This window comes from Adiantum capillus-veneris, chromosome 3 (genome assembly GCF_014529385.1).
Source record: "Adiantum capillus-veneris isolate H3 chromosome 3, ASM1452938v2, whole genome shotgun sequence".
Classification (NCBI taxonomy): domain Eukaryota; kingdom Viridiplantae; phylum Streptophyta; class Polypodiopsida; order Polypodiales; family Pteridaceae; genus Adiantum; species Adiantum capillus-veneris.
The window spans coordinates 35,562,980-35,579,334 of NC_140933.1; the positions used below are offsets into that span (position 1 = coordinate 35,562,980).

The 16,355-nt window shown below is 43.1% G+C and overlaps 1 protein-coding gene across 1 annotated transcript; it reads left to right on the forward strand.

The window, feature by feature from the left end:
- Positions 1 to 1,124: 1,124 nt before the first annotated feature.
- LOC147460741 (filament-like plant protein 4) lies at positions 1,125 to 8,364 on the forward strand. Its single transcript, XM_086508442.1, has 5 exons — positions 1,125 to 2,770; positions 3,442 to 3,589; positions 3,775 to 6,316; positions 6,420 to 6,495; positions 7,347 to 8,364. The coding sequence occupies exons 1-5, from the start codon at positions 2,678 to 2,680 to the stop codon at positions 8,019 to 8,021; spliced, it is 3,534 nt and encodes a 1,177-aa protein (XP_086364568.1). The 5' UTR covers positions 1,125 to 2,677; the 3' UTR covers positions 8,022 to 8,364.
- Positions 8,365 to 16,355: the final 7,991 nt, after the last annotated feature.

Consider the following 16,355-nt stretch of genomic DNA (forward strand, 5'->3'; position numbering starts at 1 on the left):
TCTCTCTCTCTCTCTCAAGCTACCGAAGCAATCACACGCCGCCATAGGGGGGGGCGAGGGGGGATCCCTCCCCTTTTATTATAGTATAGATATAGATAAAAGCGAATGATATGTATTTGAAAACCAAACAAACTTACTATGAGAAAAGATACACGGCACGATGGCCAAAACTAGGGATGTCCCATTCTATTTTGCAAATTTGTATTTCACAAGTTAAACCGAACAGCAACACTTAGTGGGTGCATTGGAGAAAATTAAAAATTGCAGGGTTTTTTTTCAGAAAGTAATATCTGTCTTTTGGAATTTACGCTTTCTTCAAATTGCAAGCTTTTAATTCACAAGTAAGACCCAAGACCAAAACTTAGGGCGCGTCCGCACGAACGAGGTAGAACCTCCGCAACTCGTCAGTTAGTTTGTTGCTTACGGATAGCTGTTACCAACGCGAATGAACCCTTTGTCCAGACGAGACGAGGGTAGCGAGCTTGTTTCCTAACTCTGTTAATTTCGACAGAGTTGAGCTCCCCGTTCTTCGTTCGCTGACGACTGCAGGCTGGGGTTCCACCCCCTCCCGTGCGGATCCGCCCTTAGCAAGCTAGAAGGCGTTGGACACTTTTTCCCAATGCGCGAAAGGGGATGTGAAGCCAATGTGCCATCGTTTGAGCCTATGTGAACGTGCTCTAAAGATGGAGATATGCAACCTTCCCCTTGCTATATGGCTCTAGCCCCACAAGTGCACGTCACTCTTCTATCCAAAGTCGACCACTCTAGTGATATCACCCTCTCTTCTTTAGGCCTAGCCCCACATGAAGAACACCTAGCTCTTCTCTCCCTCTCTCTCTCTCTAATGCGCTCAGTATTCATACTACGGACTAGTTACTATCAATGCAGCGAGCCGGGTGGCAGCATTCAACAATCGCCAGAATGGCTCTGGCTATCACTTGGGTTGCTTGGCAATGCTTGCTATCTGCATTGCACAATGCACACACAAATGTGACACAATGAAGGTGAATGTAATGTAATGTACAACTCTCACTTACCTACATTGCTTTAAGCATCATCATACACACACATCTACCTACTTTCCCCCCTCTCTCTCTCTCTCTATGCCTCCCCTTCCCCGTCACACTCTCTCTCCCTCTTTCTCTCTCTCTCATAAATTTTCCTGCATATTTTATACACTCTGATAATCTGATCCCTCCTCTACGTCAAGGCTTGCCGCTTCACTACAAGGAAAGAAAGGGGCCTAATTTGCTGTTGGGAATACTTACGACCTGCAAATGATTTTGCTTAAGGGCCTTGATTATGCGTGCACAGCATTGGGTTGTAAATTACTTAATGAATAAATGTGCAGCACTGCACCAGCCTCTCTCTCTCTCTCTCTCTCTCTCTCTCTCCTCACAGTGTCTGTAGTTGTAACCACCTGCTTTTGCCTTGCAGTTTGATGGTGCTCTGCTGAAGTGGGAGAGAGGCAAGAGAGCTTGTGTATGTGAGTATATCCTTCACGCCCACTTCTTCCAAAAGGCTGCATTTTTGTGTTGGTGCATGGTGGGCACTCATCCTCTGCACCCCCATCATCACCACCCGAAGCAAAAGCCTGCTCTCCGCGCACTTAAGCCTGAGTCCCCAAATTCTCTCTCCTCTCTATCACGCGCGCGCAGACACACAATCTCTCTCTCTCTCTCTCTCTCTCTCTCTCTCTCTCTCTCTCTCTGCCTCCATTGTGCAAACTCAACAAAACCCACCCATTTATCCATGGTCAGAGGAAGCCTGCTCTCTCACACATAACGCCACCTGCAAACTCAACAAAGCCCACACATTTATGCACGGTCTCTCTCTCTCTCTCTTCTCTGTATTAACCAAATCCCACCATTTCTGCTTGCCTAAGGCCCCGTGCTTTTCTGCTTTTGCTCGATGCCTGCTTTTCCTTTTGCGCTGGAAAGCAAGCTCTCAGGACGCGCTGCAAGCAATATCATCATTGGGATTCGCAATTTTTGGTGGTAAAGGGCAAAGCGATTGCGAAGAGCTCTGAAATGGGCTGCTCCATTGTGGCTATGCTGCAAAAGGGGGCGTTGTAATTTTGCTGTAGGAGCTCTCTCTCTCTCTCTCTCTCTTACCGGCTTGAGCTCCTGACTCCTGAGGCGCTCTTCTTTCTTTTTCTCTCTGCGATTGATCACATGCACACACACACACACACACACACACACAAACACACACACACATCTGGCATTCTGGTTAGCTTCTTTCTGAGGAGACGCTTTCCAGCACAAGCGACGTCGCGTGGTTGATTAGGAAGCGCTCGTTGCTTTGCATTGCGTATAAACCTATAACAGTCTTGAGTTGCGGCGGACGATCTCGAGGCAATCCTTGACTTCCAAGTTCCAACTTCTTGTTGCAAGCAGCAGAAGAAAAGGTAGACGCTTCCCGCTTTACTTAATTCCAGCTGAACGACCTTTCCAGCTATCACTTTCGCCTTTCTACACACACAAACCACCCTTGCTTTTCCCTCATACCTCAAGCCGCTCCACAGAAGTCCTTGCATTCTTCACAATCTGCTGCCCCCCCTCCAGCCCAACCAACACACACACACACACACACACACACACACACACACACACACACACTCACACACGAGGTGCAGGTGCAGCCAGCAAACACTCCCCGTTTCTACCTCTCAACCATGGCCGAGCGGAGATCATGGCCATGGAAAAAGAAGATTACTGAGAAACTGGCTTCGGCCGCCTTGGAGTTCAAGCAGGGCAATGAGCAACTGGTAAGCTTCTCTGTCTTACTTTATCTCCATTCTGCTGTTTCCTGCGATTGCCTACATTGAGCTTTTGCATCCTCAAGACTCGATGTTGCCTTGTGCATTTGCAATTCGATGAGTGAATGCAAATGGACAAATTTGCTAACGGGCAAACCTTTGTATGCGCATGGACATTGATGTGCCTTGAATTCAGCACATCACTTCGTTGTGTAATATCTACATTCCTTGTACTGCTATCATGGTGTTGCATGAGATCAGGAATGCGCATTTTGTCAATTGGTGATGAGTGAGTGGGGCTTTCTTTCTCACTCAGATCAGGCTTATGTGCTTCGGGGTCCAGATGATACTGTCGTAGTCCTTGCCACTCTCCCACACTTCGATTTGGAGCAGGGGTTGATGAATATTAGCTTGGTTCTGAATCCTCTATGTGTGGCTCCTTTCATATTACCTGCATTGTGATCGTCTCTTTTGAGATGCTACACGACTATTTGTCAAGCTTAGCTGCACTTTACTACTTTTATGATTGCTATAATTAAGATCCACCAGGACCTCCAATGCTCCTTAGTACATATTGAACAGGAATGGAGTACTCTTATCCATGAAGACATGAAATGAAGTCATCCTCTCTAGCTTATCATGATGAAGCTGCTGTTAAAACTGCTTCCTTATTTTTGCAGGATTTGCGAATTGATCTTAAAGATCATGCTGCTGGAATGACCCCCCTGCAACAAGCAGAGGCCAAGATTAGAATCCTTTCTGAACAACTTACTGCAAAAGATGAAGTTGTCTTGCAGCATGCCAGGGTTGCAGAAGAAGCAGTATCAGGTGCTACGCTTTGCCCCATGATGTTCAGTATAACGATCGATCATGTCTTTGCTCTAAGTGCTTGATGCTCTCTCAGTTCCATAGCTCGTGCTTGTGCAGACGGGTCTAGTCTCTGTACATAAGGTTAAATTTTCTCTCTTTATTTGCACATCTTTGGTTTCTTAGGAAAACGCATGTGCTTGCAGGCTGGGAAAAAGCGGAATCCGAGGCTGCAGCTGTAAGAGAGCAGCTTGATGCAGAGACACAGAAGATACTTGCCACGGAAGATAGGGTTGCTCACTTGGATGGTGCATTGAAGGAATGCATGAGGCAGCTGCGGCATGTAAGGGAGCAGCAGGAGCTCAAACTTCATGAGGCAATAGTGAAGAAGACACAGGAATGGGAGGAAACAAGGAGTGAAATGGAGGCAAAGATGGCTAAATTGGCAAGCGAATTGCTGGAGGCAGAGGCAGAGAAGACCGCAATAAACAAGCTTCTTCAAGAGAGGGCGAAAGCCATTAAAGAAGCGAAAGAGGGCAGGAGCATTGCTGAGGAGGATGTTAAGCTGCTTCAAGTCAAGCTGGAAACTGCAGAAAAGGATCAAAATAAGTGGAAATATGAGTTGCATGTGCTAAGCAAAGAGCTTCAGATAAGGAATGAGGAGCTCGAGTACAACAAGAAGGCATCAGAGGCTGCAAACAAGCAGCACCTTGAGAACGTGAAGAAGGTTGCCAAGCTGGAAACAGAGTGCCAGCGTTTGCGGCTGCTTGTGCGCAAGAAGTTACCTGGGCCAGCAGCCATCTCTCAAATGAGATTGGAGGTGGAGGCTCTGGGCATTGTCCCAAGCATGCAGGTTGAGAGAGGCCGGCGCATGTCACCTTCACGTAGAAGTAAAAACAGTACTTGGAAACCTGATAGGGGAGATATTCCTTGGATGATGGGGGGCGATGTAGATGAAGAGCAGTTCCTGGCTATGGCGGAAGAGAACAAGGCCTTGAGAGAGGCGCTTAACAAAAGTAATATTGAGCTTGAAGCTGCTAGAATGTTGTGTGTTCACAAAGCAAGCAAGCTCTCAGCCGCAGAAGAGCAGTTAGAGAATGTGTCGACGGTTTCTAGCTACCATGGGCTGCCTAGAGTCAAACATTCGTCTATGGATGGTTTCACATGCTCTGCAGTTGTTGAGTCAAGCCAAGATCCTAGTGTTGCCTCCGTATCCGAAGATGGTGGTCCAGAGAATGATAGCAGCTGTGCGGAGCCATGGGCCACTGCTAGGATTTCAGAGCTTTTTCATTTTCATAAAGCAAAAGGAAGCTCACTTACCAGTCCAATGCTGAACTCTTCATGTGACTTGATGGATGATTTTGCCGAGATGGAAAAGCTTGCATCGATGCCTCCAGACGACGATAGGGTCTCTATCTCTATGGATGCCAGCAAGGAGCAGTTGAGAGCTGTCGACGGTCAAACTAACTTATCAAAAGACTTTTCAACATCAGGTGAAAGGATGAAGTCTTTATGCAAGTCTTGTGGGGAGCTTCGAAGTAAGCTTAGTGTAGCAGAGAATGAATTGAATGTTGTCAGATTACAAAGGCTTAGTGCAAGAGCTGCATTATTGAGCATTGAGAAGCGTCTGACAGCAACACTTCAAGGTGGAGAACCTTCTCCTCTGACTGATGCCCTTGATGAAGTGAGAGCTGCCTTGAGTGAAGTAGGAATTACTGAAAGCAAGAGCCCATTAGAAATGACGACCTGCTCGGATCGACCTTGTCTAGAGATGGAACCTGCAGAGGTTAGAGATACAAGGGTATGGTCTCCTAGTGATCTTTCTAGCTGCCAATCAGATGAGAGTACTTCCAAACAGGATGGCCCATTGGCTACGGTAAAGGTTAACAATGTAGGTAGAGAGTTAATTGCAGCAATGCACAAGGTTGCTTGCCTCATCGATTCACTGTCACAAGTAGATTTTGATGCATTGAACTCAGAGGGACATGCGCAAGGAGAGAGGGAAGATTCTTCCGGAAGGCATGAGGATTCTTTTAAGCAGTGGAGAAGCTCAGATGTCAATTCATGTGTGCAAAGCTTGGTTACTCTCTGCGACGGCGTCTTGCAAGGGAAAGTGGACATGATGGATTTCCTTGTAGAAATAACATCTGCCTTGGATTGGTTGGTGAGCTATCTCTTCTCAATGCCAAACATGGTGCATGAAACTACTGCCATGCGAAGGCAACTAGGGTTGGATAGACACTCTGTTGTTATACACGACTCACAAACATCAGACAATATACCCACATATTCTAACGGCACAGCAGCTCATCTCCATTCTAGCATGTCTGGGACATCCACTAGGAATGAGCAAGAGAGCCCCATGAATAGCTTTGATGGACACTTGATGAAGCAGTTTAGCCAGCTGAAGGCAGACAAAGACAAAGGGGATGAAAAGTTGAGATTGCTTATGCTGGAGGTGGAAGCTTTGACGTCTCAATTAGAAGAATCCAGACTCGCTGTTTCGAATCTTCAAGGCAGTTTGACATCGGCTGTGGACAGCAAAGGTTCCCTTACAGCAGAGTTGGAAAGCCTAGTCTCTGCAAAGAACTCCCTTGAATCCGAGCTTCTTGATGCAAGAGATGATATAAAGAGACTAGAAGAGAGAGCTCAGTCTCTGGAAGTGCAACTTCAAGATGAGACGCAGTGTCGCAAAGATATTGAGGCAATGTATCAAGATTTGATGGGTAGACAATCATGCTCCACAATGTAAGAGGGTTTTATGTAACTGCCTTCAATTTTCAAGAATCTTGCAGTATGTTGTTTTCCAACAGCTGATTTTTTTGTTTTCTTTCTTGGGTTGTTTTCACAGGGAAAAAAGAGAGGTGAATGTAACACGTGGTGATTTGGACTTGGCTACAGAGGAATCGGCAGCAAAAATAAAGAAGGTAAGGCTTGTTTCAGAAATTCAGTTGTCTGTGGTGATTGTCTCCCTTGATTTTTGCATGCTACATTTTGAGGTGCTATTTCAGTTTGCTCTTGATTACGATAATTTCCCTCATTTCGACTTCTTTGTCATAGCTTACAATGCAGCATGGTTTCAAAGGGGTGGTATAAAGGGCTGTAGTAGCATAATAAAAGTTATGGACTGTGCTTCCAGCTTTTTAGGTTTCTACCTACATCATGTTGTAGTGAGCATAGGTGAATGTCTTAAGTAGCATCTTGTTCTCCCATTCTGAATCCCTTCGCTGGGAGCAAGCATAGAGAAGCGGAATGATTAGATCAGTGATGAATGAATTTAGTGAGTTTTCATATCAAAATTAGGGACTAACACAAACAAGGGTCAATTGGCATTTTAAAGCAAAAAGATGAGAGAGAAGTCATGTAGCCTGGAGGCCGTGCTCTAGTGAAGAGACCCTATCTCAAACTTAAACCGAAGAAAATTTCAATGCATCACATGCAAAGGTAGGTCCAGTAACTATACAAAAGTAATATACCATTCAAATGTATGCCTATCTCCCTTCTTCACTCAAGTGAAACCCAATTCAGTGAAAGCTAGCTTATAGCCGCAAGTCTAACTCATGCATTTTACCTAGCAAATGGTGTCCGAGGCTTATTTTAGAAAGCCGAAAAAGGCCTTGAACCATCAGCAGTGTTTCTGTTAGTGTATTGCTCTTGTGTGAGGTTATAATGATGGCACAAGAGCGGATTGTTTATCTTACTACTGAAGCAAACTGGCGCTTTTGAATAAGTTTGTGTGCACTGCATTTCTCAACTCTTTGCTTTGCTTTGGGAACAGGATCAAGAGATAGCTGCAGCTGCTGAAAAGCTAGCCGAGTGCCAGCAGACGATTCTTGCTCTGGGAAAGCAGCTGAAGGACCTTGGACTGCCGACAAATGGAGGGGAAGAGAGTCCAGCTTTACGACTTTCACCATATAAGTCACCAATAAGCGAGCATAGATCGCACAGTATGTGTGATCAGCTGCCAAGTATGTATGGAGGAGGCATGGACAGTGCGAACACAAGCCCTATCGGGTTCTATCAGCCAATTGGCGAAGAGGAGGACAGCAGCTTCTCTGATGAGCGTTCACGTACAGCAAGCTCTCGGCATGGTTCATTAAGAGGCCTTGGTGATGGAAGGCATGGAACTGTATCTTCATATGGAGGCTACAGTGATACAACTCATACAGGCCCGTCATGTGAAGCTCTTTTGTCGCCCGATCGGTCACAAGGACTGTCCCGAGGGAAGGGCTTCATATCGCCCGATTTTCAGGATTCACCACCATCAAGGCGCACCTCGTCGCTTCCTTCAAAGGACCTTGCATTGACATCTCCAGGAAGATCCCCTGCTAGATTTTTGAGCATAAGGCGAAGAGGCGGGGATGCAAACAACAACAAGCTAGATGTGTCAGCTGCTGAGAAGCATGCAAATGGGTTTACCAGATTCTTCTCGAGGAACAAGGCCTCTAGGTGAATGAAGGAGTGTGTGTCATACAGACATTATAAGTAGTGCTGTCTTCTTCACATGTATGATAAGGTCAGTTTTGCCATGTTGTTGAGGTTATCTTATCCTGTTTTCTTTTTGTATCAACAAGAGTACATTTATTTATGTATGCAGAGGATGCAAACTTTGCACACACATACTACTAGTTTGATTAATTTATTTAAACTGTAAAATGAGGGTTGTAAGGTAAAGGAAGAAATGACACCTTTGCTCTTACATACCAACTCTTGTATAAGATTGTGTCTGGTTTTTTTGGGGAGGTGAAGTGAAGCCAGCTCACACCTTCCCTTGTAATTGAGTGATATTTTTGTTATTTTGTGCTGGTTTTCCCTTTTTGAATTATTCCTTTATTTGAGTTTGGAGCACCTAATTGATGAAATTTAATGATGGTTTCTGCTGTACTTAAAGCATTTAAACTTGTAATATTTGTTAGCTGGTCAAACAAGGTGAAAAGTCACAATGGCCTACATAAGAAGATGAGAAAGTATCTGTGGGACCCACTACCCTACACCCCTTTCTATAGAAATAGTAAACCAATGTCACTATCTTGAGCAAAAGCAATGCTTACTTGACGCCTCTTACAAGATATAGGAAGAATTTTTTTTGCCAAACCTAAAGATTGTAGCTCAGTTGGTTGAGCCTTTGTGATGTAACCCCAAGGTTGAGGATTCAAGGCTCACGGACTGCATTCGGTGGGTGTTACTAATTTCTCCATTGGGGGAGCCTGGAGTTGTTCCCATTGTATGTGTATAGCAAGTCCAGTTGTAAATACATAGATACATACATAGTTCTCCCTTTACCTTTTTGGTACTGCTGGTGAAAAAAAAGGAGAAAGTTTGCTATCATTAACTTGCCATGCGGCACTGATCTACAACCTTTAGCCAACAATCCACAATAGCTCCCAAGAGTTCAATGCTTTAGTAAGATCTTATGCAGGCCAAAAAGATGGCCATTGAGGCCCCCCTTTGGGACCGCAACTATACTATCTGCATTATCATGAGCTGCTCATGAATTCACTTTGTTTGTAATCCAAAAGTGCATTATTGAGAATGGCAAGTGGATTCAAAGGACATGGCAAATTAAGTTCTTCAAGAATGATTTGTTCTTTGGTAGTAACAGGATGGGAAGTCCTGCTCTTCTCGTCTGCACTCAAATAATCAGGTACTACTTCTTGCACCATATTTGGCAAGCAAGGAACCGCTGTGTGTTTGAGGGGGATCTAGTTGTGGCAAGCTTGTGTGAAATTATGCAAGAGAGCAGAGTGATGATCCACATGATCGGAGGCAAACAAGCCTCAGAAGACCGGTCTAGAACAATACTTAACATCTTGTAATAAGTAAAGCCGAGGAGTAGGAGTGGTTTCTCTGCCAAGCAGATAACTTGTAATCCTTTCACCCTCAAGGCTCGGTCTGAGCTCGAGGATTGGTGTATATTTCTGTTCTTAATACTATCCACTCACAATTGTGAGTTTTGCAAAAAAAAAAAAAAGAGAATGGCAATTATCTTTTGTTTAGAGAAGTAATATTTTGTCAAGGGAGTTGGCCTAATGGTAAAAGCGAGGGGCTTTAAGCACAACCGCGATGGTTCAACCCTTGCGACATGCGGGTGTGGGGTGCGTGGGCGCAATCCTGTAAATTTAGGTGATTTGAAGCTTTAGATTTCAAATAAAGAAAGAGGGAAGTAATGTTATGATGCTTGGTGCTCCACTTGAGGTTTGCTGATCAGCATTTTCTGATTTCATGCTATGTCTCAAGTTTCTGACTTGTGACACATTCAAGCTGTCAAGGATGTGCTACATTGTGCTTTGTGCTGTTAAACTTATTATCAAAAATCAAATTTTGATGGAGCAGGGATGACAAGGTGAAAGAGGGATCAAAATACAGGCCTATGATAGTGAGAGAAAACCTTCTTGCTTATCAACCTTTTGTATAATGGTCTCCTTAGTAAACCCCTTTGTAATTTACTCCACGCTTACAAGCTTCTTCATTGCTTACCCATCTCTTCTAAAGCCATGACAGTATGATTCATATATGTCAGCATATAATCACAATTGAAGATGTTTCTTACTTTCAGCCAATCTACATTCAACCATGACTCATACGATATCCTCCATTCGATACATACACAAGGCATGGTGACATTTGACTCAAAATTGGAGCTCCAATTATAATGGCAATACATTTTCAATCTTTGAACACAATCAAATGTTAGTATATGTTTCTTGAGGTCACTGCATTGGGAGTTTGCTAATTGACATAGCTCTCAATCTCTTTCCCTTTCCTAGGAAATCTCAAAATTGATGTCCACTTCGCGTGTGCAATCTCGAGCTTCCAGCTAAATATCCCTTGCCTTTTGGACTTTGGGAAGATGTCATTTTTATGCAAATGTCTTCAAACCATAGGCTTCACATTTATTTTCACTTTGGAATCACATTGTACTTTAGTTGAGAGCCATAGTTGTGGGTGACATACACTATCCTATGTTACACACTACAAGAGGTTGTCAATATCACTCTCTTGTAGTTTTTACTTGCGTGCTTACAATTCAAGGTTCTTGGATATGGAAGTCGAAGCTTCCCTTCGCCTCCTCGAACTGGTATGTATCATTAGTGCATTGTTGAGATCCATACTTATGTTCCATAACTACTTGTCTCCTTAGTGCATCAATTATTCCAATATTTACAAAATTGATTGGAGACATGCATCACCTAGGAGAGAAATTTCATTTTTCGCCCTCCAAATTTTGAAATAAGTGACAAAAAAAGTTCCAAGATAGGGGTAAAAATCCTTTGTATCCAACAATTTTAGAGACAATCTAAAACCTTGAAATGTAAAAAATGTTTCTAGTGTTGTAGCAAGAATCATCCATCCTGAACTACCCAAGGAGGCATGACAACAACCTTTTCCGAGCACCATGCTGCCTGCGATAACAAAGCCAGCTTAGATGAGTGCCATAACTACTTTTATAGCCTTCATTTGTGACAGAGTCGTTTCTAAGTTGGCAATAGCAGTGCATGAGGTTGGCCCAAATTAGATATGATAGCTTGGATGCAAAAGCTACTATTGATGGCTTCGACAACAATAATGACAATGGGTACATTATGCCAAGTACAATTTGAACTTCCTCATCTACTCCTCATCTTCAGATTCCAGAGAAGGGTGTTGAAGGTGGACACACTAACGATGAAGATTAGCGTTCGCAGGTCGACAAAAATCTGATTTGAACTCATTTTGGCCTCCGTTTCCACTACAGGCAGTACTGCACATGCTATTTCGTCACTTTGTGCAAAATTTTTGTTAGTGCTGTTTTCTGCATAGTAGGTGCCTTACAATCTTCTACGGTTTGTGCTATATAGCATGTGTTATTCCCGCTTTGTTTCTCCTCTTTTCGGACAGTTTTCACATTAGGTGCAACATTTACCATGGCTGACAACAACACAGACGTGTTCAAGATGTTTGCTGCTGAGGACAGATTGGATGGGGACAATTACCCTATGTGGGCTTACATGATGCAACATGTTCTTGTGTCAAAGAACGTTTGGAATATTGTGCAGGGCATTGATGTACGTCCTGGTTTTGATGATGTAGGGGATGTTGAGGATGTGGCAGGTCTTGCTACAAGAATTGCTGCTATTAGAGTTGTTCTACCTACGGCGACATAACAATCTTGTTGGGATGTAAAGGATGCGCAGACTGATGCATTGATTGCGTTGTCTGTGAAGCGTACCATTGTTCCTCACATTCGTTCAACAAATCTGCAAAACAGGCTTGGCATATTTTGTTTGGTCTTTATATAAGTCGCAATGAGATTAAAATTGCTTTGCTGCGTAAAGAGCTGGAATCGAAGATTATGCATGAGGAAGATGATATGGACACTTGCTGCTGTCAAGGATATCAATGAGAAACTTATTTTTGCAGGTGAAGTCATTTCAGACAGTTCCCTTGTGTAGACTGTTCTTGATGCCTTATCAGATTCTTACCAGACTTTTGCTAGTACTTGGAGACTTATGACCCAAGGAAATCTTGAAGTTTCCAAGTTTGATGCATTATGCACATTGCTGTTGCAAGAGTCACTTTCCAGAAAAAACAGGACTAGACAGCGTGCAGTTGAACATGCTTTTATTGCTTCTCAAAGAAAGGGTGGTAACAGTAATGTAGTCATTTCTTATGGTTCTGCTGCGAATGGCAAAACTTCTGTTCCCAATGCTTCTGTTGGAAGCACTTCGTCTGGAAATTTTGGTGATAAGGGCAAAAAGAAGATGCGTTGCCATTATTGTAAAGCTATGCTAATGATCACTTGATCAAGCAGTGTCCTAAGTTGAAGGCCAAAGAGGCTAAGAAGAAAGAGGATGGTTCCACTGCAAATGCTGGTTCCACTACAAATGCAGCCATTGTTGAGTCTTTTGTGAAAGGAGACTGTGATGCTGATGTTGATGCAGAATGGGCTTTTAGTGCAGAGTACACTTACAATCCTGTTATCCATGATGCATGCATGTCAGTTGCTTCAGATTCACAAGTGTGGTATTTCGATAGTGGTGCTACAAAGCACATTACCTCACATCCTGATTTGTTCACCTCTCTCGAGTTTGTCCCTCATGGGAATTCAGTCACTTGTGCCAACAATGCCTCTTATCCGGTTCAGGGAGTTGGAAAGATTGTGCTTATTGCTACAAATGGCAGTTCTTTCACATTTGTTGATGCACTTTATGTACCTGGGATCAAGAAGAATCTTTTGTCTGTATCTGCACTTGCTAACTTGGACTTGTAGTCAAATTTGTGGATGACAGATGTACAGTTCATGATCTCAGTTTTGGTGATGAAATTGTTGCATCTTGGCTTTTGTGCCGTTGACTATATAAGCTCACTTTGTATGACAAGTGTGGACAAAATTTTGCAAATGCAGTTGCAGATTCAAGGGCTATTTCAGATGCAAAACTTTGACATGCACGTTTTGGTCATCTGAATTTTTTCAGTTTGCTACGTTTGTAAAAATCTAATATGATTGCTTCTTTGCCGCCTCTTGAAGCACCTGTCAAACATGTTTGTGAAGGCAGCATTTTGTGTAAGATGCAGCGTTTGAAGTTTCCAAAGGATAGTTCAGTTCGGGCCACATGCAGGTTGCAACTTGTGCATAGTGATGTTTGTGGGCCCATGCAAACTCCGTCCTTGGGCAATTACCTTTACTTCATGACTTTCATTGATGATTACTCCAGGCATGCATGGGTATCTTTGCTTAAAGCGAAGTCTGAAGTTTTTATGTGCTTCAAAAAATTTCTGGCTATGGCTGAAAATGTTTCGAAATGTACTATGGGCACACTCTGTTTTGATCGAGGGAGGGAGTATATATCTCATGAATAATGCATTTCTGGCTAGTTGTGGGATAAAACACCAATGTACAGTGCCTTATACACTGCATCAAAATGGTGTTGCTGAGAGGAAAAACAGGTCACTTACAGAAATGGCACGATGTATGGTCAAAAGTCAAGCTTTGCCGCATACTTTTTGGCTTGAGGCCATCATGTGTGCCACTTATGTACTAAACAGGTGTCCTACAAAAGCTTTGCAGTCTATTACTCCTTATGAAGCATGGCATGATAGAAAGCCTTCTATTGAGCACATGCGTGTCTTTGGCTGTTTGGCATATGCTTTGGTGCCACAAACACAACGCAGAAACTTGGATGATAAGGCTGTCAAATGTATTTTTTTTTGGTTATAGCGCTGAAAGCAAAGGTTACAGGTTGTATCATTCTCAAACAAAGCGTATTTAGGTTTCACGGGATGTAGTGTTTGTGGAAGATTCTGTTTAGCCCTTACTGTCATGTACTAGAGACAATAATGTAAGCTCGATAGGACATTTATGACACTTTGTTGCCTCTTTTCAATGGTGGAAATATGAATGTAAATTCCAATGAGGTAAATGTACGGCCTATAGGGGTTTCTGAAAATGTTACAGATCAGCCTATTACTGATGCAGATGTACATGATGTACTTGATGAGGAAAGGGCTGAAAATGAGCAAGCTAGAGGTATGCCAAAATGACTGGTGCATACATTGCGTGATAGTAAATTGGATGCACCTTTGTCTAGTCGTATGCGTCAGGCTCTCCCCATGCATCTTATGCATCATATTGTTATGCTTTGGCTGTGTCTAGCTTACATGATGTTGAGGAGCCTCTATCTTTTGATGAAGCACAAAATTTAGAAAATTGGATGGCTGCCATGCAATCAGAATATAATGCACTTATAGAAAATGACACATGGACTTTATGTGATTTGCCTCCTGGCAAAAAGGCCATTGGTACGAAGTGGGTTTACAAGTTGAAACGCAAGCTGAATGGTGAGATCGATCGCCATAAGGCTCAACTTGTTGCAAAGGGTTATGCACATAAAAAAGGCATAGATTATGAAGAGACTTTTGCTCCCACTTGTCGTATGACTACTGCGCATTTTCTATGTGCATTGGCAGCTCATTTTGGTTGGGATGTACATCAATCAGACATTGTTACTGCTTTCTTGAATGGTGACATATTTGAGGAAGTTTATGTAATGTAGCCTCACGGTTTTGTTAAGAACGGACAAGAGGACAAAGTGTGCAGATGTAAGAAGGCTTTGTATGGGTTGAAGCAATCTCCTCGTGCTTGGTATGAGAAAGCTGACACTCATTCGGTCAAACATGGCTTTCGTAACAGTCCAACAGAAAGCACACTGTATGTAAAGCGTGAGGGTGATGTACTTCTCATTGTGGTTCTTTATGTAGATGATTTGCTGATCATTGGACCAAATGAGAGATATATTGCTGAATTCAAGGCTGATTTGAATGCTACTTTCAAGATGAAAGATTTGGGATTGTTGCATCATTACTTGGGTATATAGTTTAAACAGTGTGATGGTGGTATTGCCTTGTGTCAAAAAAGTTACATAGAGACATTGCTATGTAAGTTTGGACTTGAGGTTTGAAAACCTATTGCCACTGCAATCAAAACAGGTTTGAAGTTGAGTCTACATGATATTGGCAATCTTGCTGATGTCACTCTTTACCAAATTGCTATTGGATGCCTCATTTATGTATGCAACACGAGGCCAGATATTTAGTTTACAGTCTCGCAGGTCAGCAGATTTATGCATAGCCTAGAGTCTAAGCATTGGCAGGCTGTCAAGAGGATTTTTTGCTACCTTAGTGGCACTTTACATCTTGGCTTGTTTTATCCCAAGGGGAGATCATTGCCGCCAGACTTACATGCTTTTTCGAACTCAGATTGGGCTGGTTGTTTTGACAAGTGAGTGTCCACAAGTGGTTTTTCTTTCATGCTTGGTAGTTCATGTATATCATGGTTGAGCAAGAAGCAACCTAGTGTGGCCACTTTGAGTTGTAAGGCTGAGTACAGTGCAGTCTTCACAGCTACGGTTGAGTGTGTATGGCTCAGATGCCTTATGGATGATTTGGGTGTTGGACAGGACACTGCTAACACCATCTACACTGACAGTCAGAGCGCATTGGCAGTTGCGAGAGAACCCAGCTTTTCATGCTCTCACAAAGCACATTGAGGTGCATTACCACTATGTTAGGGAGAGGTTCTCAACAGGAGAGATCAGCTTGGCTTATGTGCCAACACAGGACAACCTTGCAGATATTTTCACAAAGGCATTGTCTCGTGAGAAGCTCGAAGCTTTCTGCAAAGCTTTGGGATTACTCCCCTTTGTGGACTGATCATGTCCTCAGGGCATGGCACTTACCTTTACTCATGTGTCAGATTTTGTTCACCGCATCACTCCAGGGGGGATTTGTTACCATATACATGTGGTAGTGATGTGTGTGAACACACTAGGACCGCGGGGAATTTTTTCCCTCTTTAGGAGGTTTTTCCCCCCCGTGCATTGTGTATACGCCCATCACTCTAGGGCTATCTATGTTTCCATTGCACACTAAGTAATATACTCTCTATTGTGTGTCTTGAGCTTCCTTCGTCTTCTCCAAGCTGTGTGCATTTCTTTGCAACCCTAATTCCAACAAAATTCTCCCTCCCAAAGCATCGATTTTTTCTTTTGGTCTCAATTTTAATTTTTTCTATACTTATTTTGTCCTTTCTCTGCATCTTTATGTGCACCATATCCAACCCATTATCTTCACAAGGAAACATAAGAGGTGCATCACAATCATTTTGTGATTCCACATATTCTTACTGAGAACCTATTGGATGAGAGAAGGTTTAAGAAGGCTAAGAAGAAATGTTTCAATGGATTTTTGCAGAGTACTTTTCTGGATCAAGATGAAGTTCAAGGGACTATGAACGGAGTTGAAATCAGTA

Coding starts and splice junctions, on each gene's coding strand:
- LOC147460741 (XM_086508442.1), top strand. CDS start 2,678: ATGGCCGAGCGGAGATCATGGCCATGGAAAAAGAAGATTACTGAGAAA. Junction 2,771..3,441: donor AGCAGGGCAATGAGCAACTG/GTAAGCTTCTCT, acceptor TTATTTTTGCAG/GATTTGCGAATTGATCTTAA. Junction 6,317..6,419: donor AGACAATCATGCTCCACAAT/GTAAGAGGGTTT, acceptor TTGTTTTCACAG/GGAAAAAAGAGAGGTGAATG.